Consider the following 27,348-nt stretch of genomic DNA (forward strand, 5'->3'; position numbering starts at 1 on the left):
CTAAGAAACTATATGGGAAATAGTAAATCTCAAGGTAGTTGTAAGTTTTGTAGATTGTTGTCTCACAAAAATCGATGGATTTCATAGTACTGTCAGTGCTAGAATCGCTCTTGCTATCGATGTGGCTTCTTTCGATCGATTTTGTACAGGGTTACGAGGAATATTTCCTGTGTATCAGAACCGTTACCAAAATCTTAAAATGTCGCTTTGAGATTCAGTAAACACTGGTGAGAAAACAGTTTTCTGTGTGCCCGTGGTGTCCGACAATTCTAGGTAGCAAAAAAGTCAAAATGGCATCTCTATGGCTTTACGCTGTAAACTTCAGAAAATTTGCTCACAATGATTGTGCAGACACGACTACTTTTCATTCCTGTCGGAATCAGAGTTTGTTGCGGAATCTTGATGGTCATTTACAGTAAATTCTTTTTGCGATTACAGAAAGTTCTGGACTCCAGTGTAGAAAAAGTGCATATAGTAATAAAAATTGGAAAACAATTATTTCAAAACTATTAAATGTTGCACATAAGCTAACTGTTACAAATAAGAAGAAAGATCATGGCTACACACCTTTGACTAGGTGAGGCGTAATGGCTTCCACAGACTTGACGACGCAGGCATCGTACTGCGGGTCACTGCGTTTGCAAATGGGTACGTTGTTTGCTGTTCGGAAGAAAAATGTAGTTACAAAATGACAATATTACATGACTTCTCTTTCAGGTAGTTACATTTATTTACATCATTTCATGATGACTACTGGAGACTTAGATGCCAATTTATTTACTAATGACAATGTTAGACTTTTGAAGCCTTGACGAGCAACATTACAAATCTTATCAATATTATTTACATTAGTTACATAGAGTACAAAGCACCAGCCCCAGGATCGATCGACCATGCATTGGATTACCAGATGAAGTCGTTGGATACTTCTATTTAGAATGCTTACACGTAAATGCCACGATGTTTTTCTTTATACTGATAATCACTTGTGGTAACTAAAAGTCACTAATGTGGCTGTCTTATTTCCCACAGCGAACTCTTGAACGTGGTGACATTGATGAAAAGAAACAGTCTTCCCATTTATTGGCATACACCGCTATATCCCATCACTTACGAGCTGATAAACAAACCTCTTGTGACGAAACGGGTCCGTCATTTGAACCATGTGGAACGGGTCAGTTTACAGGACATGTATACATGATTAGTGTTCACATTAATGGATGCATTATTTTTTCAGTCGTTACTCTTGCAACTGCACTTAACTGTTTTTTTTTTCCTTTTTTTTCTTTTTTTACTGGCTACGAGTTTTCAAGTAAAACTTCATCAGTGGAATAGGAGGAGTAGACCAGAAGAAATGATTTTAAATTTGATTTAAAACTTGCTATGCTATCTGTCAGACATTCTTATGTTATTGGACAATTGAAAAAAAAAATGTTGCTGTGTATTGACCTCCATTCTGAGCCACTGACGTCTTTAATAGTGTGTAATAAAGGTTATTTTTCGCTCCAATGTTGTAGGTATGGACATCACCGTGCTTCTCAAATTGTGATGGATTATTTATCACGAATTTCATTGGTGAAAATGTATATCGTGGCAGCGCAGTTAAAACGCCTAGCTCCTTGACGAGGTACCTACATGACATCCGTGGGTTAGCGCTTAGCACCACATGTTATTCTTACTGCTCGCTTCTGTGCAAGCAGTACTTTCCTTCTAAGTGATGAGCTACTCTCGAAAATTATTCCACGCGACATTATTGAGTGGATATATGTAGAATATGTCTGGAGGGTGAGATGTTTGTTTCCAAGATTAGCAGTTGTACGAAGAGCAGAAGTAGCTTAACTGTGTGAGAAGCTCAGTGACATGCTTCTTGCAGTTCAAGTTTCCATCAATATGCATACCCAAAAATTTGTAGCATTCCACGCTATTTACTGACTCCTGCTCATGTGCTGACTCAGTTGCTGGCAGGACTGAGTGTAATGTGCCTTTTTTTGCAAAATTCAAATAGAGTTCATCTTCAGAGCAGTGGAAGTGGCGATACGGAGGCAGCTGACAATTCCGGTCTGTGCACAATACGGTGCATCCCTGGTGGACATACCAGTGCGCTCTCTGTCAAATGTCAACTAATTTAAATCTGAGTATGATTAGCTACATTTTCTATAGAGAAGGGGAAAGGTTGTTCATCTTGGTGCTTATCTTCATGTGTTCTGCGCTTGTCTATAGTACTTGTAGAAATTGCCGCGTGCTGTCGTCCTCCCGCCCGAAGCGCAGCCCCGGCAGTCAAGCGAAGTAACGGCCCCACTTGACGCTATACACACTGGCTGACCACTTTCGATTATTACGTCACAGTCGTGCTGCTCCCAGTGACCGAGCGAAATGAGCACGGCACCGTAACGGTAAACGCAACCGTTCAGCTTGATGCACACGTGCTGCTCTCCCTTAGCCGGTTAGACTGCGTGGGGTGTCTACACACGTGACTTAGTGGTCGCGACCAGGCCAGCATGTCTCGAGTGGCTGCTTGTCACGTGTCAATGGTGGCCTAAATAAGCCCAGCGGGCACTCCTGCCGCTTCACGAGACTTTGCACATCTGGCGTAACAGAAGCACCGAGAGATATTAACAAATCGTTGTTCATACACCTACATCGATACTTTGCAAACCACACCTAAGTACGTGGCAGTCGATTCATCGAACCACCTTCACACTAATTCTCTGTTGTTCCACTCTCGAACACCTTGTGGAAAAAACGAACATCTACATTTTCGCGTGCAAACTCTGATTTCCCTTATTTTATTATGATGATCATTTCTCGGTATGTAGGTCGGCGCCAGCAAAATAATTTCGCATTCGGAGGAGAAGGCTGGTGATTGAAATTTCGTAAGAAGATCCCACCGCAACGAGACACGTTTTTGTTGTAATGATGTCCACACCAAATCCTGTAAAATGTCCGTGACACACTTTTCAGTATTTCTCGATAATACAAAACGTGCTGCCCTTCTTTGAACTTTCTCGATGTACTCCTTTAATCCTATCCGGCAAGGGTCCCACAACGCGCAGCAGTACGGTCATGCTTGGTATAGGCAGCGTTTACAGTAGATCTGTTGCATCTCCTAAGTGTCCTGCCAATAAAACGCAGTCTTTGGTTCACCTTTCTCCATTATTTCCGTGTGTTCTTTCCAATTTAAGTTGTTCGTAATTGTAATTCGTAGGTATTTAGTTTAATTTACGGCCCTTAGACCTGAATGATTTATCGCGTAACCGAAGTTTAAAGGGTTCCTTTTATTACTCATGAGGATGACCTCACACTTTTCATTATGTAGGATCGATTGCCAATTTTCGCACCACACTGAAATCTAAATCGTTTTGCAATTGGTTTTGATCTTCTCATGACTTTACTAAAAGATAAACGACAACAACCTAAGACGGCTGCTCAGATTGTCTCCTACATCCTTTATATAAGTAAGGAACAACAGGGGGCCTATAACATTACCTTGGGGAACGCCAGAAACCACTTCCGTTTTACTCGATGACTTTGTCAGTTACTACCAGCAGTGACCTCTGTGACAGGAAACCACGAATCCCCTCGCATAATTGAGACGATATTCCATAAGCACAAAATTTGATTGCGAGCCGCTTGTGAGGTAAGGTATGAAAAGCCTTCTGGTAATACAGAATAAATTTGAAGTCCCTTTGTTAATAGCACTCAACAATTCGTGTGAATAAAGAGCTTTTTTTGTTACACAAGAACAATGTTTTCCAAATCCGTGTTACTATGTGTCAATAGATCATTCCTTTCGAGGTGATTCATAATGTTCGAACATATATATTATGTTCCAAAATCCTGTTGTGTATCGACGTTAATGATATGGCCCTATATTTTAGTCGATTGCCCCTATTGCCTTTCTTGAATACTGGTGTGACCTGTGCAGCTTTCCAGTCTTTGGGTACGGATCCTTCGTCGAGCAAGCAGTTGTATATGATTGTCAAGTATGGAGCTATTGCATCAGCATATTTTGTTGGGAAACTGACTGGTATACATTGGATCGGAGGCCTTGCTTTTATTGAATAATTTAAGTCGCTTCTGTACCCCGCGGATATCTACTTCTAAGTTACTCATGTTGGCAGCCATTCTTGATTCGAATTCTGGGAAATTTACTTCGTCTTCTTTGGTGAGGGAATTTCGGTAGGCTGTGTTTAGTTACTCTGCTTTAGCGGCGCTGTCATCGACAGTACCTCCATTGCTATCGCGCAGTGAACACGTTGATTGTGTCTTGCCGCTATTACATACGACCAGAATCTCTCTGGATTTTCTGCCATGCTTCGAGATAATGTTTCGTTGTGGACTCTGTTATAACCGTCTTGCACTGAAGACCGCGCTAAATTTCGAGCGTTCTTATAAATTTGGTATGCTTTTTTTCATTTTTTCTGCAACAGTGTTCTGATCTGTTTTGTGTACCATGGTGAATCAGCTCCTCGTCTGTTAATTTATCTAGTGTAAATCTCTCAATTGCTGTCGATAATATTTCTTTGAATTCAAGCCACATCTGGTCTACACTCACCTTGTTAATCTGGAAGGAGTGCGGATTGTTTATCAGGAAGACGTCAAGCGAATTTTTATCTGCTTTTTTTTTGAATAGATACATTTTTCGTTTAGTTTTGGTGGATTGATGGAAGAGATAGAGAAGAAGATCCAACGGAGAGCAGCGCGCTTCGTTACAGGATCATTTAGTAATCGCGAAAGAGTTACGGAGATGACAGATAAACTCCAGTGGAAGACTCTGCAAGAGAGACGCTCAGCAGCTCGGTTCGGGCTTTTGTTGAAGTTTCGAGAACATACCTTCACCGAGGAGTCAAGCAGTATATTGCTTCCTCCTACGTATATCTCGCGAAGAGACCATGAGGATAAAATCAGAGAGATTAGAGCCCACACAGAGGCATACCAACAATCTTTCTTTCCACGAACAATATGAGACTGGAATAGAAGGGAGAACCGATAGAGGTACTCAAGGTACCCTCCGCCATACACCGTCAGGTGGCTTGCGGAGTATAGATGTAGATGTAGATGTTAGGGAGTGTTTGATGGTCGTTATTAGCTCAGAATTATTTGTTGCTGACAAGGGAACCTCCCCATCGCACCCCCCTCAGATTTAGTTATAAGTTGGCACAGCGGATAGGCCTTGAAAAACTGAACACTGATAGATCGAGAAAACAGGAAGAAGTTCTGTGGAACTATGAAAAAATAAGCAAAATATACAAACTGAGTAGTCCATGCGCAAGATAAGCAATATCGAGGAGTGTGCAAGCTCAAGAGCGCCGTGGTCCCGTGGTTAGCGTGACGAGCTGCGGAATGAGAGGTCCTTGGTTCGAGTCTTCCCTCAAGTGAAAAGTTAACTTTTTGTTTTCAGTTTATGTGACAAACTCTTATGTTTTCATCACTTTTTTGGGAGTGATTATCACTTCCACAAGAAAACATAAATCGGGCAAGGTAGAAGAATCTTTTTACCCATTCGCCAAGTGTACTAGTTAGGTTGGTCGACAACATATTCCTGTCATATGACGCACATGCTGTCACCAGTGTCGTATAGAATATATCAGACGTGTTTTCCTGTGGAGGAATCGGTTGACCTATGACCTTGCGATCAAATGTTTTCGGTTCCCATTGGAGAGGCACGTCCTTTCGTCAACTAATCGCACGGTTTTGCGGTGCGGTCGCAAAACACAGACAGCAAACTTATTGCAGTGAACAGCGACGTCAATGAACGAACGGACAGATCATAACTTTGCGAAAATAAAGAAAGTAAAATTTTCAGTCGAGGGAAGATTGGAACCGAAGACCTCTCGGTCCGCAGCTGCTCACGCTAACCACGGGACCACGGCGCTCCTGAGTTAACACTGTCCTTAATATTGCTTATTTTGAGCATGAATTACTCAGTTTGTATATTTTGTTTATTTTTTCATAGTTCCACAGAACTTCTTCCTGTTTTATCGATTTATCTGTGTTCAGTTTTTCAAGCCTATCCACTGTGCCAACTTATAACTAAATCTGAGGGGGGTGCAATGGGGATGTTCCCTTGTGAGAGGTCAATTATATTTTCACAATCGTTTACTATTCGATTGGTCTCATGAACTAATTGTTCGAAATAATTGTCAGAGAAAGCGTTTAGTACAATTTCGGATGTTGTTTTATGCGTACCTCCGGACTTACACACGTATTTTCGGCAACATATCGAGGTAAATTGAAGTCACCACCAACTATAATTGTATGAGTCGGGTACATATTTGAAATCACTCAAGTTTTCTTTGAACCTTTCAGCAATTGTATCGTCTGAATTGGGAGGTCAGTAAAAGCATCCCATTATTGTTTTATTCCGGTTGCCAAGAATGACCTCTGCCAATACTAACATGAACTATCTACTTCAATTTCGCAACGAGATAAACTACTTCTAAGATCAATAGATACTCCACCGCCAACTTTATTTAGCCAATCATTTCTGAACACCGTTAGGTCCTTCGCAAAAATTTCTGCTGAACTTATCTCCGGCTTTAGCCAACTTCCTATGCCCATAGCGATTTGAGCATCAGTGCTTTCAATTAGCGCTTGGAGCTCTGGTACTTTCCCAACACAGCTACGACAATTAACAACTGTTTACAGATGGTTCCTAAATCTACGTTCTTCCTGTGTTCGAGCTACACCCTCTGAGACTGAAGCCCTTGGGTGTGTTTCCCCGAGGCCCTCTAACCTAAAAAGCCGCACAATCCACGCTACACAGCCCCCGCTACCCGAGTAGTCGCGGCTGTTTTCATCAACTCTGATCATTAATATGTGTCTATCATTTGAAGTAGGAGACTTTTAAGTGTTTGTACGTGACGTGAACGTCAGATGCAGTATGAAACACATTCAGACGGCCTCTGAAATAGAACTAATGCGGCGTTCTTGATGGCCGTGGTGCTGCGACTTTCCAGTTCTGACAACGTTGCTGGAACGGGTGGAATGTAAGCTTTGCTGCTGACTAATCCTCGCGGGAAGAAAGCCGGCGAGATGGTTGGATATTTGGAAAAGGTACTGTCAGTAGCCGATGCGCGACGAATCCTTCTATCTATACAGTCTTCGATTTAGATATTCGTGGACGTTAGTAAGCCAGTGGAGTCCCGTCTTGTTGCAAAACGCACCCAGCTCCTTGTTCTTCGCACTGAATTATTGCTTCAAGCAATGTGCCAGCAAGCAATAGACCAAACACACTGGTCAGCAGCGACACAAAAGCATTTACTTTGGACTTTCGCCATAATAAATTATACTGACCATGAAGTAACAAGGTTAATACCGGCATTACTTGTACTACTGCAGCTGCAGCGACTAATACTGATGATGCTGATAATAATAATAATAATAATTAATAACAATAACAATAATAATTAATAACAATAATGATAGTGGCAGATAAGAGAAAAATATATAGGTCTACAAAATATGTGTTTTCTGATATAGCGAGTTTTGGGAAAAGGAAATTTAAGAAGACTACATCACCTAAGAATACCGGGAAACGAGGAAGATCAGGTTGGAAAAAGGGATGTACAAACATAACGAGTGCCTTCAGAGTCAACTGTAATCTTACTGTTTCTCCAGTAGATATGGTCATTACCCGCCTTCTGAACCTGGAGATGCTCTTAATTCTCTAACATAATGCGGGAGGTTGCTCCAGAGTCGTATTCCTGCCGCTGAGGTCTTCGAGAAAGTGGCTGGACGATTGGGTGGGACAGAAAGGATTTTGCTCTGCCGTGTTGTTCAAACAAAAGCGTTAAGGGCGAGGAGAGATGTGAGGGACATTGTTCATTGATAAGGCAGTACAAAAGACAGAGGGTATGGAAATCTCTGAACTTGTCTGCACTCAGGCAGGATACCTGTGCATATGATGGTGAAACGTGATCGAAGAGTCGAGCATCACAGATGTAACGAACACAGGCAATCGTAACCAGTTCCAAGGGCCTTGAGCTTTCCTGAGAAAGGACTTGAAGGGTAACATCGCTGTCATCAGTAACTGAAAGTATAAGTATTTGTACTAGTTTCATTTTCAGGTCGAGAAGAAAGAGCTTTTTGCATTTTTGCAGGGCATGGAGTGATGTTGATGGCTTTTTGCAAGTTACAATTACGTGTGTAGTGGACTGTTAAGGCAGCCAGTCCACAGTGAAGTAGCCGAAAGGGCACACGTACACCCACGCCGACTGGCGCGAAGTCTGGAACAGGATACGTGATGAATGTGCTAAAGAAAAGAACGTAGCTACTAGAACACTTAACTTTTATATCGTCCTTGGGTATACAGCATTCTTGATGATACAAGTGAGACTATCTTGAGATACATGCAATGGTACAAATGGCGCCTTGCTAGGTCGTAGCCATTAACTTAGCTGAAGGCTATTATAACTGTCTCTCGGCAAATGAGAGAAAGGCTTCGATCAGTGTAGTCGCTAGCAATGTCGTCGTACAACTGGGGCGAGTGCTAGTCCGTCTCTCGAGACCTGCCGTGTGGTGGCGCTCGGTCTACGATCACACAGTGGCGACACGCGGGTCCGACATGTACTAATGGACCGCGGCCGATTTAAGCTACCACCTAGCAAGTGTGGTGTCTGGCGGTGACACCACAACGTGCTCAGTCCAATTTAGATTTTTATCTATTACTCCTACACTCATTGCTGAAGGAGAGAAGTTGATTCTGTCCCATTTCGTGTTAAAGAAGGCAGGGATTCTAGATATTTAGGGTTAATGATCCTAGAATGACCAACCAGTACCGCTTGGCATTCGGATGGGTTGAGCTTTAACCTACACCCTGCAGCATTTTGACAGTGCACACAAGTCGATATTAAGATTATCGATAGTTATCTTCAGGTTTATAGGTTTTGCACTTAGATACAACTGGACGTCATCAACGTACACGTGGTATTTGCAATACAATGGAAGGAATACAGGACGTAATACCAAACCCTGATGGATGGTGGCTACTACTTGCCTCCATGGTGACTTTACGGTGTCCGACATAATGCACTGCTGGCGAGACGTCAGATATGAGCGAAATCATTGCAGTCCACTTGGCGGGAAATTTAGGCTGCTAAGTTTAGCACGTAAAATATCATAGTCGGCGGAATCAAAAGCCTTTGCTGAAGTTTAAGAAGCACATGATAATTGCCTCTTGCCCATCTGTGGTAAGCTTCAAGTCATCTGTTACCTTTATTATGGCAGTGTTGTGCTGCGACTTTTACGGAGGCCTAATTGGTATTCGCCTAATAGGTTGTTCATAGTTAGGTACTTTATTACCTGGTCGTGGACCGTCAAATGTAAGGTCTTGAACAGTGCAGGAAGAATGAAAGCAGATCTGTAATCAGTGAGTGACATGGTAGCGTCCTTTTTAGATAATGGCTTAACTAGTCGCCGTTTCGCGGCCTGAGAGAAAACACTTGTGGTTAAGAAGTGGTTGAAGATATCTGCTATAGTGGGCAGTAATGGGTCAATATAAGCTTCATCATTTGCACTGTTGTGTGACTAACCCGTAGTTGCCACACGAGTTAAATCTTCCACGATGCCCATTCCCATCACTTTCCAGAACTAAACCTGCTGTCACTTTTAGTTGCAGCAATTGTTACCTGGCGCTCCATAAAGATTTCTGTCGGTTCTGTAGGAAATTGTCGCTCCTTTTTTCAACTGTATCTTCATTTGTGCTCTCATTGAGTCAGTTTCACAGATAATGGAGGAATTCCGTATCATGAATTGTAAATATAATTTTCATTGTGATTTCAAGAGAAGCACGACGTGTAAAAGACAGTTTAACAGTAGCAACACCGACTATCCGCGCGTATTCAGCCATATCTCATCCACGATCGGCCAGTATGTTGCCCAGTAATCTGCTTTCCTTCGACTAGATGGCACATGGAACCAAATGATGACATCAAAACTTTATTCCCTGAGTTGGTGTTTAGATCATATGTATGTTATCTTGATGAAAATGTAGACTTATGAAATCGCCCAATAATTTAAAACAACTCCGTATATTGAAGGCAATCGTGCAGTTTACTCCCTCGCACACCTTCCCTTAAAGCTCGATGGAGTGACTGGTAAGGAAAACTTGTCGTGTGAAATTAACGTGCACGCAGACATGTTGGACGCTTCTATTGTGCACATCAGAAAAAGATAAGACGTCGGATTATGACATCTTGTCGACAGCGAGGTCATTAGAGACGAGACACAAAATCGGACGAAAGAAGGATGGGGAAAGAAATCGCAGGTGGTCTTATTTAAGAAACCACCCTCGGCGATCACTTGTGAAAGCCGAAGTCAGAGAAGCTGAATGGGAAACTGAAGCTTGCTTTTCCAAATGCTGGTTCAGTACGTCAACCACTCGATCCCAGTGGCACAAATACGTATTGTGCACCCTTGGCAATGAACTGTCCTCCAGGTTGAAATTTCCTGTACATTGTCATTATGAGTATAAATTGCGAACTTTAAGTTGTGGATTTATGTGAGAAAGATGAATAAAGGAAAAAAATTATGTTATTTTCAGCATAATTCGAATGCACTTCTGTACTAAGATGATTGGTTAAGTTATTCTTAGCAAATTCACACTATATATTGTTGTTTCTTTTCTTTCCACGTTAGCCCGCATCTCGTGGTCGTGCGGTAGCGTTCTCGCTTCCCACGCCCGGGTTCCCGGGTTCGATTCCCGGCGGGGTCAGGGATTTTATCTGTCTCGTGATGGCTGGGTGTTGTGTGATGTCCTTAGGTTAGTTAGGTTTAAGTAGTTCTACGTTCTAGGGGACTGATGACCAGGGATGTTAAGTCCCATAGTGCTCAGAGCCATTTTTGAACTTTCCACGTTGTTTCTTGAATACAGAATTACTACTAAACTATAATCGGCTCTCTACATTGTAAACACTGTGTATGATGATCACAACGAATTATTGTAATTCAGTAGTGTGCACAGCCGAGCTTCATGGAGAAACGAAAGCATTTATTCGAACTAGGAAAACGACTGACCCGCAGATCCTCCCGAGGACTAATATTATTTAGATCTCACAGAAAGGTGACATCTGTTGAAGAGTAACAGCAGTTTCTAAGTGGGTCGAGTTTAGTATATAATTGGGAAACGATTAACAGGTGCTGCAGCTATCAAAAACACCGGGAAGTTTAAGGGTTGAGGGGTTAATTGGGGAACGATTAACAGGTGCTGCCGCTATCAAAAACACCGGGAAGTTTAAGGGTTGAGGGGTTAATTGGGAAACGATTAACAGGTGCTGCAGCTATCAAAAACAACGGGAAGTTTAAGGGTTGAGAGGTTTCTGTGCGTGGAGGGGGGGGGGGGGAGGGGGGCGGGGAACTCAAGTCAATTGTGGCCGTCATCATAACTCACCGTAATGTCGCCAATCCCAAGTTTTATTGTTTTCGGAATCGTGCTGACTATACAGTAGTAACTAACGTGATTAATAGCCAGAACCAGCGTCCTTTGGGAGGCTAGATGGTATGCCAGCGTACAGTCCGCTGACACGAAAGCATCACAGTAGGCGTTTGTGATACTTACAGCTTTGTGCTCCTTTGGTAAGACTTTACAAACTCTGTGGGATGACGTCATTGTTAGTGGTTCTTGCGCTTCGTGTCTTGTTGTAACCTGGAGCAGCAGCCTAGGAGTGTTACTGTGACGGCGAACGTTTGATCCTTGTCGATTTTCTTCAAGACTGTGCCCTTTAAGACAACCACCGACTTCTTGAAGTGGTAGGTTTCGTGGAGAACAACAATGGACTTCTCATTGAGTCATGAAGCGCGAGTGCTCCTCGATCTGGCGTGATTTCCGACCCTGACCAACGATGTATGTATACGAGAAATGAAGGTGGGGCCACCGGCAAGACATGGCAAGGGAAATTATTCTCCCAGAAACACCAGTGACTGCTAGGGATCTACTGCAGTTTGAAACTCACGTTAGCTAACAGGATAAATATACACTTAAATATAACATAATAACACAACACATTAACTTAAAACATAACACATAATCTGTCATACTGAGCTTTCTTTTATTTAGACTTTGCCACAGATACAACACGCAGACGTTTCTGGGAAAGCACAGTAAGCGATGTCACACGTGTCATGAGAGTGGATAAAAAAGAGTGCGGGAGACTCGCGATCAAATTTCATTTAACAATTGCACCGTAGACCAGATACGAACTGATTTAAGTTTATGTAATTCTGGACCAACATTCAAGACCTTTTAATACCGGATGAACGAAGTGAAAAGTAACCGTACGAACACTGCAGACCTGATAAATTTTACATACTCCTGACTGAAGTTAATCCTTGATTATTTATGCATTTACATTCTAAGAAAAAGAGGGGGAAAAAGAGAGAAAAACAGCGAGGTACTAAGAAGGAATTATCCGCATGGGGCGGAAATCGGTATATATGATGTACACGCGCAGATAAAGAGCTTCACAAACTGGGCAAGTCAATAACGCGCTGGTCCATCTTTGAATCGTATACAAGCAGTTATTAGGCTTATGATTGATTGACAGAGTAACTGGATATGTTCCTGAGGGGTGTCGTGCCAAATTCTATTCATTTGGTTAAAACAACAGTCGAGATCGCAACAACATTTGTTTATTACGACCGTTTTCGGCTTATGTTAAAGCCATCCTCAGATTTTTTGATCGCCCTGTGGCTGGTGCTGGCTGCTCCTCGGTTGTTCACGTGATACCACGACCGAACGCGATCTACGGACAATGTTGTCTAAATTTATGAAATTGTGTTCAACTGGCGCGTTAGATCCTCAAAATCCCAAGCTGGTTGGAGATCCCTGCCCATAATGCCCAAAACGTTCCTAACTGGGGAGAGATCCGGCGATCTTGCAGGCCAAAATAACGTTAGGCAAGCACGAAAAGAAATGTAAGCCCAGGTTTGCTTGCCGTGAAGGGCAAAGTGGTGCAGAATATTGTCGTCGTACTTCTGTGGTCTAACTGTGCCACTGATGACAACCAAAGAGTTCCTTCTAGGTAAAGAAATGACACCTAAGACCATCACTCCTGGTTGTCGGACCGTATGGCGAGTGACAGTCGGGTTGGTGTCCACCAGTGTCCGAGTCGTCTCCAAACGCGTCTTCGCTGGTCATCGGGGTTCAGTTCCAAGCGGGACTCATCAATGAAGACAATTCTAATCCGGTCAATTAGATTTCAGACCGAAGACGTTTGGTTTACATACTTACAGCACACCGGTAGTCGACAATATTCTACGCCCCGTTTTGGTGCCCTTCATGGCAAGCCGTTCTGGGCTTACATTTCAGCAAGATAGTGCCCTCTCATATACAACGAGAGTATCTACTGCTTGTCTTCGTGCCTTCGTGGGCAAAAAGTTCGACGGATCTCCCCCGATAGGAAATGTTTGGAGCATTATTGGCAGGGCTCTCGAACCAGCCCGGGCTTTTGACAGTCAAACACGTCAGCTGGATAGAATTTGGTACGAGATCCGTCAGGAGGAAATCCAAGAAGTCTACCAATGAAAGTCAAGCCGAATGAGTGCTCGCAGAAGGGCCAGGGGTGGACTAACGCGTCATTGAGTTGCTCAGTTTGTGAAGCTCCTTATCTCGAATAAATCATCCAATTTTTGTGATATTGTAATCATTTGTTTATGTGTACCTTTACATCACGTCTACCGATTTCCGTCCCATTCGGATAATTTCTTGATGGTGCGTCGTTATTTTTTTGTCTTAGAGTGTATTTTACGTGACAATGTTAATGTTCTGTACAACCCATGATTTCGTGAAAGGTCAATGCAGTAGAAATCGAGCTCGTTCACGCGGTGGACATCTCCGGAGGTGACGGAGCCATGTGTATGATGGGTTTTTTGGGACTCATAGGGTATCAGTATGACTATTTTTTGAAAGAGGGAAAAAGTTTCCCAGTAGCCATTACAACAAGATATTTGTTTGTTGAAGAAGAATTGACCGAGATTATTGCGAATAAAGAACGTGTATGAACTTTGTTTCAGAATGTCACCCATCCTAGATTTCGTTCCATCTGACTTTTCCTGTTTCCAAACCTCGAAAAATGATATGGACGCAGTGAACTCTGGTGGAATTCAGGAGTTATTCCGTGCGCTAAAGGAGTAAGTGAGCGTCACGTGGGGAGGCTCCACCAACCGCCTACTGACAGTGAGATTTAGCCACCAGGGCGCCTTGCTGTGCATGACACTCGACGGCGAAAATTGCTTTCGAAAACGTGCCATGGTCATCCTTCAGCCGCAGTATCGTTTCACTCATTGTTTTCCGCATGAACAATATGTAAAGGTTTTCAAAGTAGATGGTGTCTCTCACGTGGGATCGGTTGAACTTATCGATATCAGCCATCGGCTTTGACCTTTGACGCAGTGGTGTGGCGTGTGACGTCATATGGAATCAAACTAAGATAGAACAGAGAAGAGGTAATTTTTATTTTGCTTATACATCATTTTATGGAATGTTGGTTGTGGTGAACAACTGGTGTGTAACATAACCCCAGGACAGGTCTAAATTAGGTTCTAACATGATGGCTAGGTTCCGAGAGGGCGAAGTCAACGAATGAGATGTCATCAGAATAATTAAATTTCTTGTTATGGCGTATATTTTACATATTGGATTATGAGGAGTAGTTTATGAGGTGTGTGAGAAAATTAGTGAGACTGACTATTTATCTATCAAAGTTTTTATTTTTTCAAACAAAAATATTGCCCCTTTAAAGGAGCTCCCTGTAGCAGTTGTACACAGTGGAGTTATTGTTTCCAGTCTTGATAGCAGCGCTGAAAGGCTTCGGCAGGCAGAGCCTTTAACATGTCGGTCATATTCTTTACGAATGTTCTCCATACTCCCAAATTGAGGTCGTTTAAAGGCATTTTTCAATTTCGGGAAAAGGAAGAAGTCACAAGGACTCGTATCAGGTAAATAGTGGGGTTGTGGAACAATAGTAATGCCTTTTGAAGTCAAAAATTCCGTAATGGAAGTGGCCGTGTGGCATGGGGCGTCGTGATGATGCAGCATCCACTTGTCTGCAGTGTCCGGTCTCACTCATTTCACCCTTTTTCTCAGTTTTTCAGTGACATTTTTGTAAAACATTGGTCGACAGTTTGTCTTGGTGAAACAAATTGTTTATGCACAATATGCCTATTGTCAAAAAAACAAATCAGCATTCTTTTGATTTTTGCTTTGCTCATTCGAGCTTTTTTCGGTCGGGGAGAAGTCAGTGTGTTACTCCTCACTTTATCGCTTTGTGTTAGGATTCTACCCAAAAATCCAGGATTCATCAATCTGTGATAAAACGACTGAATCAATAATGGTCATTTGCAGTCCTCTCAAGAAGATCAACGCACACATTTCTTCGACTGTCTTGTTCAATTGTGAGATTTTTCGGCGCCATGTTGCCACAAAACTTTCACATGTGAAAATCTTCGACCAAAATTTGATGTACGGTGAAACTGTTTAACAGGTCACCATCATCCTTGTTGTTAACGTCGGTCTGATCTTACAAGAGCACTGGCCGGCCGCGGTGGCCGAGCGGTTCTAGGCGCTACAGTCCGGAACCGCGCGACTGCTACGGTCGCAGGTTCGAATCCTGCCTCGGGCATGGATGTTTGTGATGTCCTTAGGTTAGTTAGGTTTAAGTAGTTCTAAGTTCTAGGGGACTCATGACCACAGATGTTAAGTCCCATAGTACTCAGAGCCATTTGAACCATTTTTTACAAGAGCACTCACTCGTTCGACTTTTTCGTCGGCTTTTGAAGTTGAAGGCCTCCCTGAGCAAGATTCGTCTTCAGCGTGTTCTCGGCCTTCCAAGAATTATTTGTGCCAGTGAAAAATTTACGTTCTTCATAAGGAGCGTTCCCCACACGTCTGTTTTCAGCTTTTCAAAGGCTACACTCAAGTTTTACACAAAACTTGATCGCATAACGTGCATTTTCGTAACACACGACAAAAACACAACTTCACCATGGAGCTCTCAAATATCACGTGATGGTTGTACGGAGCTTAATCTGGGACTGAGCATCTGGAAGGGACGAAAACCACGGTGTACACAAGTAGTTCAACGAAGTGTACCCAAATCGCTCGCAGTGTTTTCAGTCTCATTACTTTTCTCACACATCTCGTATGTCCACCATTTTGATGAAATCGTGGGTCAAAGTAGAGAGGCGATACCTGTAGGATCAGCATTACTCTTCAGCAATCTGTAACCACGCTTCCCTCTGTCTCTTTCTGCGCAAACTGCGGTCCGACACGATGCGCATTGCAGCAGATCTGAAAACACTTACTTTTTTAACTGTGTGAATAAACAAATGGAACCTCCCTGGACCCAATATATCGATCTAAATGGTGATGACAAGAAATAAATTTTCTATGGTTTCTAGCAAGCTAATCAGTCTTCTGTCGTATAATACACAGCTGCATATTTTATTAGTAAATAATGACAAATTCCTGGCCGAGCTGTTCTAGGCGCCACAGTCTGGAACCGCGCGACCGCTACGGTCGCAGGTTCGAATCCTGCCTCGGGCATGGATGTTTGTGATGTCCTTAGGTTAGTTAGGTTTAAGTAGTTCTAAGTTCTAGGGGACTGATGACCTCAGAAGTTAAGTCCCATAGTGCTCAGAGCCATTTGAACCAATGACAAATTCCAACAGAAACAAGAGAGCAACAAATAGGGAAACAGAAAGTGACTCCCATTTCAGTTGAAAAATAATATTGAAAAACGTTGTATGAATGCTGCTTGCCTTGAAGATATACAATCCTGTGAGGAATTCTTAAGCCGTTGCAAAATCTGCTTGATACGTGCAGTTACCCACATGCAGAACTGACGGGGATTTGATCGCAATATTTGTTTTTGCGACCCGCTGCGAAAGCGACCGTTGACCACGTCTCAGGCGGGTGAGAAAGTGCTGACGCAATCGCTTCGCTGCTTGTTTAAAGCCTACTCACGGTGTTAACCCGCATCCTCTGCAGCACGCTGACACGGGTTTTGTGCAAGGAAATCTACAGTCCCATCTACGACTCCGTGTCACTACTAATCCCGGCAGCGGGTATTTGTCTTTGAAACGGAAAACATGCCGTGCATGTATTGACAATACGATGTGCATTGAATATCTGAAATTATTTCCACACTTCGCGAAAATGGATACGAAGTTTGAATCAAAGAAGCAAAATACAGATGAAATTGCATTTAAACTATAAGAAAAACTGTACACCTGGTGACGAGGAGCGTCCATAGGAATGCACTGTGAACATTGCAAAACGTGAGTAAGTAAAGTCCGAGACAGAAGACCGCATAAATTAAAGCATTTTGTTAATCGCCTCTTCAGAATGGCAATGTTCGAATTTTTTTTCCATGTTTGTTTTTGCTTGAATCTTAGCGTCATTTTTAACCATACCGAAAATGTAGCTTCATTTATCTTTGTAGCTTTCATGTTTATTTTGAATACCACGGGGAGGCTCGATGCCTGCATTTTTGGTTCACGGATCTTCAAAGATCAATTCTTGGTAGCTCATACACCGATGATGAATGCGCATGTCTGCCTTTCACTCAAACTACAAATCTCAAATTTATATAGACTTTATTATGGCGAAAACTATTCATTTTTTTACCACACTGACGGAAGAAATCGCTACACCAAGAAGGAGTTGTGCGACATAAACGAAGTTGGTAAGCGTGTTTCTATATCTGTTCAAATTTCGCGCCATTTACATATGAGTGGCGCTAGTTGCATCCCCATGCGGATGCAAATCAGATTTGCTTTAAATACACACTGTAACTGTCGTGCGCGTTAGCTACCTTTGAGTTTGGACGTCGCGGGTTGATGTCAGTCAAGAATGCCTTTAAGGCAATAACGACGCCATTACCAACACCTTACTAACTGCACGAGGTCGTGTAATAGGGCTGTGAGAAGCTGGATATTCCTTCTGTAATACTGCAGAAAGACTTCGCTTTCGCAAAACTTATGCATACACAGAACTTTACATATATTTCAGAAAAATTATGTGCAAACCTGGGAGTAAGATACAATATGAAGGAACAGATTGCTGCAGTTTAGACTTTAGAACCATGTATATTTTCAGCGAGTTTCTCATTTACAAAATGACAGCCTGGTGCGGAAACACTTCATGGTCCAAAGAAGGCTGTAATCTGTTTATTTCTGTGCAATTAGCCAATTTCAACCAAGACTCATTTTCAAGCACATGTTTTAAGCTTGAAAACGACACACAGTTGAAATCGGCTAATTGAATAGATAATAAACATGTTCCAGCCCAGTTGGTTCATGTTTTCATCCTCTAAACGCTTTGAGGTTGTAGATGCCCACAAAAATAAATTTTAAACACTCCGGAAGTACGGTAACCTTGTGATTGGTTTGCGGATGCACTAAAAATAATGTAGCAATTGTAGGTGCTCCTTGGTATAAAAAAACTGTTACTGCTGATACCTCAACATTATCTCGGTAGCACATCATGCTGTACACACTGCTAATAAATAAAGTGGTCCGATGTCAAAGTAACTTCGGACAAGTACACACTGTCGGCAGATAAATAAGTGATAAGAGTTGCAATTATCTGTGACGGGTTAGAACGGCCACCAAAGTGCGTTGTTAACGTTACTCGAGTTTAGTTTTGTTACGAGCCCTGATAGGAGGAGTGAACAGCATCAGATATTGAGAGGTCACTTCGAAGGACACAGAGATGCCGCGTAGTCGGCTGAGACAGCGTTATCAGCACTTGCCACACTTTGAAAGGAACCTCATTGAGCATCTCTATTTGCGTAGCTGGTCAAAAGGTGTAAATATACAGATTTGTGGGACATCCGGATGTGAAAGTGGCCCGGTATTGGACTGCATGGGAGTGAGGGCACAGCGCTGTTACTCCTGGAATCATGATATGTGGAGCCACTGGGTATGTCTTCAGGTCTCGGTGGTAGGGGCTGTGGGAACTGACGACACAGCAGTACTTCGCGGATATCCCGCATCTTCAAATGTTACCTCTCACGCGACAGTATCGTGGTGCAATTTTTCAACACGAAAATGCTCGTCCACACATTGGACACGTCTCTGCAGTCTGCCTCCTTGATATTAAGGTACTCCGGTGGCTAACAGGATCTCCAGACATATCCGTGATAGCACATGTGTGGGGCCAGCTAGGACGTCAACTCCGTCACAGTGCCAGCATCCAGGATATCAAGGAGCAGTTATAAAAAGTGTGGGCCAGCACTCCTTCGGAGCGGATACATCGACATTATGACACCCTCCACCACCAAAACCTAATCGGTGCTTACATCCACGTCACAAGGGGTGCAACGTCGTTCTGATGGGCGGGCTCATACTGCCAAGTTCATAGCAAATTTTACTCGATTTTGTAACCACTGAAATAACATGACATAGTCCACCCCCGGTAGCTGAATGTTCAGCGCGACAGAACGTCAATCATAAGGGCCTGGTTTCGACTCCCGGCTGGATCGGAGATTTTCTCCGCTCAGGGACTGGGTGTTGTATTGTCCTAATCATCATTTCATCCCCATCGACGCGCAAGTCGCCGAAGTGGCGTCAAATCTAAAGACTTGCACCCAGCGAACGGTCTACCCGACGGGAGGCCATAGTCACACGACATTTATTTTACATCACATACACTCTCAACTGGTGAAGTTTCATTTCGTTTCCTCCTTCACTTCTGGGTGCTTCACCTTTTATGTCAGATACTGTAGATTCCGCTGTTCCACGGCAGTATGTTTAAATGTGAAGTGGAATGATCACATAAAACAAATAGTGGGAAAAGCAGGCGCCAGGTTGAGATTCATAGGAAGAATTCTAAGAAAATGTGACTCATCGACGAAAGAAGTAGCTTACAAAACGCTTGTTCGTCCGATTCTTGAGTATTACTCATCAGTATGGGACCCTTACCAGGTTGGATTAATAGAAGAGATAGACATGATCCAGCGAAAAGCAGCGCGATTCGTCATGGGGACATTTAGTCAGCGCGAGAGCGTTACGGAGATGCTGAACAAGCTCCAGTGGCAGACACCTCAAGAAAGGCGTTACGCAATACGGAGAGGTTTATTATCGAAATTACGAGAGAGCACATTCCGGGAAGAGATGGGCAACATATTACTACCGCCCACATATATCTCGCGTAATGATCACAACGAAAAGATCCGAGAAATTAGAGCAAATACGGAGACTTACAAGCAGTCGTTCTTCCCACGCACAATTCGTGAATGGAACAGGGAAGGGGGGATCAGATAGTGGTACAATAAGTACCCTCCGCCACACACCGTAAGGTGGCTCGCGGAGTATAGATGTAGATGTAGAAATCTTACGGGACTTAACTGCTAAGGTCATCAGTCCCTAAGCTTACACACTACTTAACCTAAGTTATCCTAAGGACAAACACACACACCCATGCCCGAGGGAGGACTCGAACCTCCGCTGTGACCAGCCGCACAGTTCGTGACTGCAGCGCCTCAGACCGCTCAACTAATCCCGCGCGGCGGCAGTATGTTTAAAACCAATATATTTTATACAGGAGTAAAAGGAAACAATTAAAACCTTAGTATGACGGTAAAACTTAACCAACCCATATTTTGCCAAAACAAATAATAGAGTTGTGCATCGAAGCGGGTCTACATACCGTCCACTGAGAAGTGCTGCTCATCTGCCGTCGTCTGAGGTTTACAGATGTATGCTCTGGCATGCGGAAAGCCACCTACCTTTATTGCTGTACATTTCCTTGACACTAAACGACATACCTGGGTTACAAGCCTATCTCAGAGTTCAATGGTTTGTATAAATTGCAAAAAAATCGCAAAACAGCGTACCATGTAGCAGTACAAATGATGATTTTGAACATGGTTGCGCTTCAGCAATTGTGCAAGCAAGAACTTCAATGGATTAGAAATAATAGCCAACCAGTTGCAAAATAGAAGTTTGTTAAACCTTGACCATGGTTTCCACCGTTTTAAATCTGTCTTCTTGAGAAGGTACTGCACATAGAATCACGCATTATCTATGTCCAATTACGAGTCGTTCACCCTGTCTAGTACCTGTGCTAGTCATTAATTTTATCGGCATTTAAAATACATGATTTAAAAATAGTAGCTCTCTACTCTAGAGCTTTGTCTTAAAACTTTTTAAAATACCACACATTTGGCAGTGGATCCAACAACGTATAGTGTGCCACTTCAAAGATTGGTACATATGTTACGTTTATATATAAAACGTGGCATCGAATCTTACAGAGCCTAAGTTTGTCACGTACGGAGCTAGTTGTGGTTACAGTACTCCTCACATGTTTTCAACGTGTGGGTTCATGTTTCCGGACGCTGATACCTGCTAAGGTCGACTTCCGCTGAATTACCGAGGCACCCTTAGTGAGTCATCTGACAACCACAAGCAGATTATAAGGTTAGGTCGATCTGTAGACGGGCGTTAACGAATAATCTCGTCGCCCTGCGCATGTGAATCACTGGTCTTCTTGTTTTCCGCGTTTCACAAGACCGCTCAGCGGCTGCTTGAGGTGACCGTTTGAAACCTACTCAAGCTGGTATGCAAAACAGCTTAAAAAGCGATACCGAGAACATTGCGGCGCCAATTTCGCACCATGGTCGTTAATGTAATTTTCACTACATTAAGAAAGCAAGATTATGTTTTAACGCCACGCCGACGACAAGGTCATTGGGGACCAACGCAGTCTCATATAGTGAATGATTGGGGAAAGAAATCGACTGCGTTCTCTTCATAGAAATCATCCAGACCTCGTCTTAAGCGACAAAGGAAAAACACGAAAATTCTAGACCGATGAGCCAAAGCGTTATAACCTATGTCTACATCTATGGACACTGCTCACCACTACATTGAATTCCACCTCATGCCGTTGAGGGAACGTGACGCCGTAAGGAAAATATAGAAACGGACCAGAGACGAATGGAAAACCGTTCTAGTGCTGATATGGAGTGCAAATGGGTAAATTCGCTGACATAAACGACTTTGAGGAAGGGCAGTTTGTAATGGACCTAGGGAAACGGCGAAGCTGGTCGGCTTTTCACATGCCACTGCCGTGAGAATCCATGGAAAGTGTTTGCAAGACGATAGAACCATGAGTAGGCGAGGGTGTGTTGGACGTTCAAAGTAACATATCACCTTAGATAGCGAATTGAATGATTCGATACCACAGCTCTTAGTTCAGTTTGGACATGTAGTCACCCAGTAACATTGGTACCTTGCGAATGTTGTGTGATGTATATTACGTTGAAACAACAGTGCACCAAGTCTATAGCACTCGGTTAACTGGTAAGAATATCTGAAAGTGGCACATTCAGTTGAAATTAGCGGATCATGAAAATCATATTTTACAAGTTTCCCGTTTTCAATTGGCAATCAAAATACCTCAGACGAATTTTATCTTATGTTGTGTACAGCTAATATTCATTTGTATGATCTACATATCTAACGACATTCACTAATTAACGGAATAATTATGAAACTTCATGAGTTTCTGTCAGTCAGAAACTACAAGCAAACGACTAAAACTTACTTTTCCTTAATGTCAGAACTTCTGCTAATACTGATAAAAAGGTCTGTTCAATCAAACTCCTGAGATGTGGTAGGGATCCTGTACCTGATTTATTTGTTGTATAGTTAACAAAACTGTAAAAATCATTATTCGTGTTGCATATTTTATGTAAATTCTTGTGATAACTTCTTTTGCAAACTGAATTGAGTGTACTGATCGATTTCCGAGAGTATTTTAAGTGAACGAGATGCAATGATTTTTAATCGTAACTCGTAAAACCAACGCTATCAACAATGTTCCAACTGGCACGAGGTGCAGAGGAGTCCAGTAAAATGTAAACACTCTTTGATATTCAATAGCTTTGGAACAAAATGACATAATTTGCGCATTAGCGTAGACCATTCTTTTCTCAACAGATATTGGCGCACGTTTTGCAGCAGATGACAGTGAGGCAATGAATAAAGTGCGATTGTCGTTTGAGTAACGCAAGGCCGTATTAAAGTGGTACTGGAAGTACGAAAACATGTCTTTGACTGGCACATTCTTCTTTAAAGGTACCGCACCTGGTGAGGCATATCTTCATAGGCTCCAAACATCGATTTTTAGCTGTCATCCGAGGGGTTTTACCTACAATAAGATGGCGCTTCGCTTCACTACCACATAGTTGTCTGAGCCTATTTGGTTGAAAATCTACCTGGACGTTCGATAGGTCGAAGAGGAGCTGTTGAGTACCCACCACGGTCTCCAGACCTTACACCTTATGACTTCTACCTATGAGGGCCATGAAGATGAAGTTTATCAGCTACAATGAACGACCTACGAGAAACCATCGAGGTATCCTGTGCGGCTATCACACCGGCAACACGGACAGCCCTAGTTTGGTCAACTGTTCACCGATACTGACGTTGTTTAGCTGCTAACGGGGGTCATTTTGAACACATACAATAACATTCCCCCGTGCAAGAACTGTAACGGTATGTCATTCTGCTCCATTAATACTAACTATCAAAGAGTGTCTGCATTTTTCTGGACCTCTCTGTATATACACTATTGGCCATTAAAACTGCTACACCACGAAGATGACGTGCAACAGACGCGAAATTTAACCGACAGGAAGAAGATGCTGTGATATGCAAAGGATTAGCTTTTCAGAGTATTCACACAAGGTTGGCGCCGGTGGCGACACCTACAACGTGCTGACATTAGGAAAGTTACCAACCGATTTCTCATACATAAACAGCGGTTGACCGGCGTTGTCTGGTGAAACGTTGTTGTGACGCCTCGTGTAAGGAGGAGAAATGCGTACCATCACGTTTCCGACTTTGATAAAGGCCGGACTGTAGCCTATCGCGATTGCGGTTTATCATATCACGACATTGATGCTCGCGTTGGTCGAGATCCAATGACTGTTTGCAGAATGTGGACTCGGTGGGTTCAGGAGGGTAATACGGAACGCTGTGCTGGATCCCAACGGCCTCGTATCACTAGCAGTCGAGATGACAGGCATCTTATACGCATGGCTGTAACGGATCGTGCAGCGACGTCTCGATCCTTGAGTTAACAGATGGGGACGTTTGCAAGACAACAATCATCTGCACGAACAGTTCGACGACGTTTGCAGCAGCATGGACTATCAGCTTGGAGACCATGGCTGCGGTTACCCTTGACGCTGCATCACAGACAGGAGCGTCTGAGATGGTGTACTCAACGACGAACCTGGGTGCACGAATGGCAAAACGTCATTTTTAGAATGAATCCAGGTTCTGTTTACAGCATCTTGATGGTCGCATCCGTGTTTGGCGACATCGCGGTGAACGCACATTGGAAGCGTGTATTCGTCATCGCCATACTGGCGTATCACCCGGCGTGATGGTATGGGGTGCCATTGGTTACACGTCTCGGTCACCTCTTGTTCGCATTGACGCCGCTTTGAACAGTGGACGTTACATTTCAGATGTGTTACGACCCGTGGTTCTACCCTTCATTCGATCCCTGCGAAACCCTACATTTCAGGAGGATAATGGACGACCGCATGTTGCAGGTCCTGTACGGGCCTTTCTGGATACAGAAAATGTTCGACTGCTGCCCTGGCCACCACATTCTCCAGATCTCTCACCAATTGTAAACGTCTGGTCAATGGTGGCCGAGCAACTGGCTCGTCACAATACGCCAGTCACTACTCTTGATGAACTGTGGTATCGTGTTGAAGCCGCATGGGCAGCTGTAACTGTACACGCCATCCAAGCCCTGTTTGACTCAATGCCCAGGCGTATCAAGGCCGTTATTACGGACAGAGGTGGTTGTTCTGGGTACTGATTTCTCAGGAGCTATGCACCCAAATTGCGTGAAAATGTAATCACATGTCAGTTCTAGTATAATCTATTTGCCCAATGAATACCCGTTTATCATCTGCATTTCTTCTTCGTGTAGCAATTTTAATGGCCAGTAGTATAATATATTATAAGCAATCGCGTTATGAGAAATGGGGAATCACTGTTGTCCCGACTTCCGCGACGTAAGATGTGTGTGGTGTTTTGAAATAAAATGTTATAAAAAGTTTCTCGGCTTGCCCTGAGCGTATTTCACATTCTACACACTGTATAACCTAAAATGTGAATGCAGCAGTCGGAAAGATCTGCAGTCCAACGAGCAGATCTCAAGCTAACAAGGGAACATCCCCATCACGCCCCCCTCAGATTTAGTTATAAGTGGGCACAGTGGATAGGCCTTGAAAAACTCAACACAGATCAATCGAGAAAACAGGAAAAAGTTGTGTGGAACTATGAAAAAATAAGCAAAATATACAAACTGAGTAGCCCATGCGCAAGATGGCAATATCAAGAACAGTGTGAGCTCAGGAGGGCCCTGGTCCCGTGGTTAGCGTGAGCAGCTGCGGAATGAGAGGTCTTTAGTTCAACGCTTCCCGCGAGTGAAAAGTTTACTTTCTTTATTTTCGCAAAGTTATGATCTGTCCGTTCGTTCATTGACGTCTCTGTTCACTGTAATAAGTTTAGTGTCTAGAAAGTTTCAAGTTTAGTGTCTGTGGTTTTGCGACCGTACCGCAAAACCGTGCGATTAGTTGACGAAAGGACGTGCCTCTCCAATGGGTATCGAAGATATTTGATCGCAGGGTCATAGGTCAACCGATTCCTCCATAGGAAAACACGTCTGATATATTCTATACGACTCTGGTGACAGCATGTGCGTCACATGACAGGAATATGTTGTCGACCCACCCAACTAGTACACTTGGCGAATGGGTAAAAAGATTCTTCTACCTTGCTCGATTTAGGTTTTCTTGTGGATGTGATAATCACTCACAAAAAAGTGATGAAAACATAAGAGTTTGTCACATAAACTGAAAATAAGAAGTTAAAATTTTCACTCAAGGGAAGAATTGAACCAAGGAGACCTCGTTCCGCAGCTGGTTACGCTAACCACGGGACCACGGCACTCCTGAGCTCATCTGTCCTTGATATTGCATATCTAGCGCATGGACTACTCAGTTTGTATATTTTGCTTATTTTTTCACAGTTCCACACAACTTCTTCCTGTTTTCTCGATCGATCTGTGTTCAGCTATTCAAGGCCTATCCACTGTGCCAACTTATAACTAAATCTGAGGGGGGTGCGATGGGGAGGTTCCCTTGTAAGTTTTATTCATTACTAAGTTGCACCAACCACAGGCTGTATTATTTCATGGAGTACGTTGCGTTGCAAAATAAATTAAGTATTTAAGTGCCATCCAAAGCAAACAGAAACGTAACGCCGTCCACGACTCATCGCAGAACGTGGAGGTCGTAGGTTTTTCAGCTCTGTAAAACAGTGCAGGCGGCGATCTATGGCCGATCAAACAACAGAGGACAAGACTGGTTCAGGCACAAGTTTTCAAAGCGCAACGTCCAGTGCATATTGCTGGAGATGGGGCTCCACAGCAGATGACCCCTAAAAGTGTTCCCATTTTGATCCAACGACATTGCTCATGTGATTGCAGTGGGCATGGGATCACCGAGATTGGACCATGGCTCAATGGAAACGTGGTGCCTGGTCGGATGATGCACGTTTCTTCTCTCACCAGATCGATGGACATGACTGGACACGCCGTTATACAGGGTAACGGCTGTTCGAACCATGCATCGCGCCACGGACTCAGGCCGGTAGGGGCAGTATTACGCTATGGGGGGCGTTCACCTGGACTTCTAAGCGATCTGTGGTAGCAACAGAAGGTACTGTGACAGCTGTGGACTACTTGAGCATTATTGCGGGCCACCTACGTCCGTCCATGGTCGATGTCTTCCCCGACGGCGATGGCATCTTCCAGCAGGATAATTGTGCTTTTCAAAACCAATTGCAAAATGACTTAGACACGATATCTGAATGGTGTGAAAAGTGCAGTAGTCCCTCAATAAGGATAAGTGTGATGTCATCCACATGAATACAAACAGAAATCCACTAAATTTCGACTACATACGTAGGAATTGCAATTACAAACAACATATGTAATGTTTTGGGGAAAGTAAGCCAAAGACCACGTCTTACTGTGGAACACTTAGAAGATGCAACAGGTCTACTAAAGAGACTGCCTACACTATGCTTGTCCGTCCTTTGCTAGAGTCCTGCTGTGATGTATGGGATCCTTACCAGAGAGATTTGAGGGAGGACAACAAAAAAGTTCAAAGAAGGGCAGCTCGTTTTGTATTACCGCAACATCGGGGAGAGTGTGCCAAGCATATGAAAAGCGAACTGGTGTGGCAATCATTAAAGCCCGGAGATTTTCGTTGCGGCGGGATCTTCTCATGAAATTTCAATCACCCATTTTGA

The 27,348-nt window shown here is 43.3% G+C and overlaps 1 protein-coding gene across 1 annotated transcript in view; it reads right to left on the reverse strand.

Annotated features, from left to right (window-relative positions):
• LOC126234608 (circadian clock-controlled protein daywake-like) overlaps nt 1-27,348 on the reverse strand; it is a 71,647-nt gene that overhangs the window by 34,191 nt on the left and 10,108 nt on the right. The window contains exon 2 of the mRNA XM_049943332.1: nt 568-660. Coding sequence (XP_049799289.1) covers nt 568-660 — 93 coding nt within the window. The remainder of the gene's footprint in view (nt 1-567; nt 661-27,348) is intronic.

The sequence above is a fragment of the Schistocerca nitens genome, chromosome 2, assembly GCF_023898315.1.
Source record: "Schistocerca nitens isolate TAMUIC-IGC-003100 chromosome 2, iqSchNite1.1, whole genome shotgun sequence".
In the NCBI taxonomy this organism is placed as follows: domain Eukaryota; kingdom Metazoa; phylum Arthropoda; class Insecta; order Orthoptera; family Acrididae; genus Schistocerca; species Schistocerca nitens.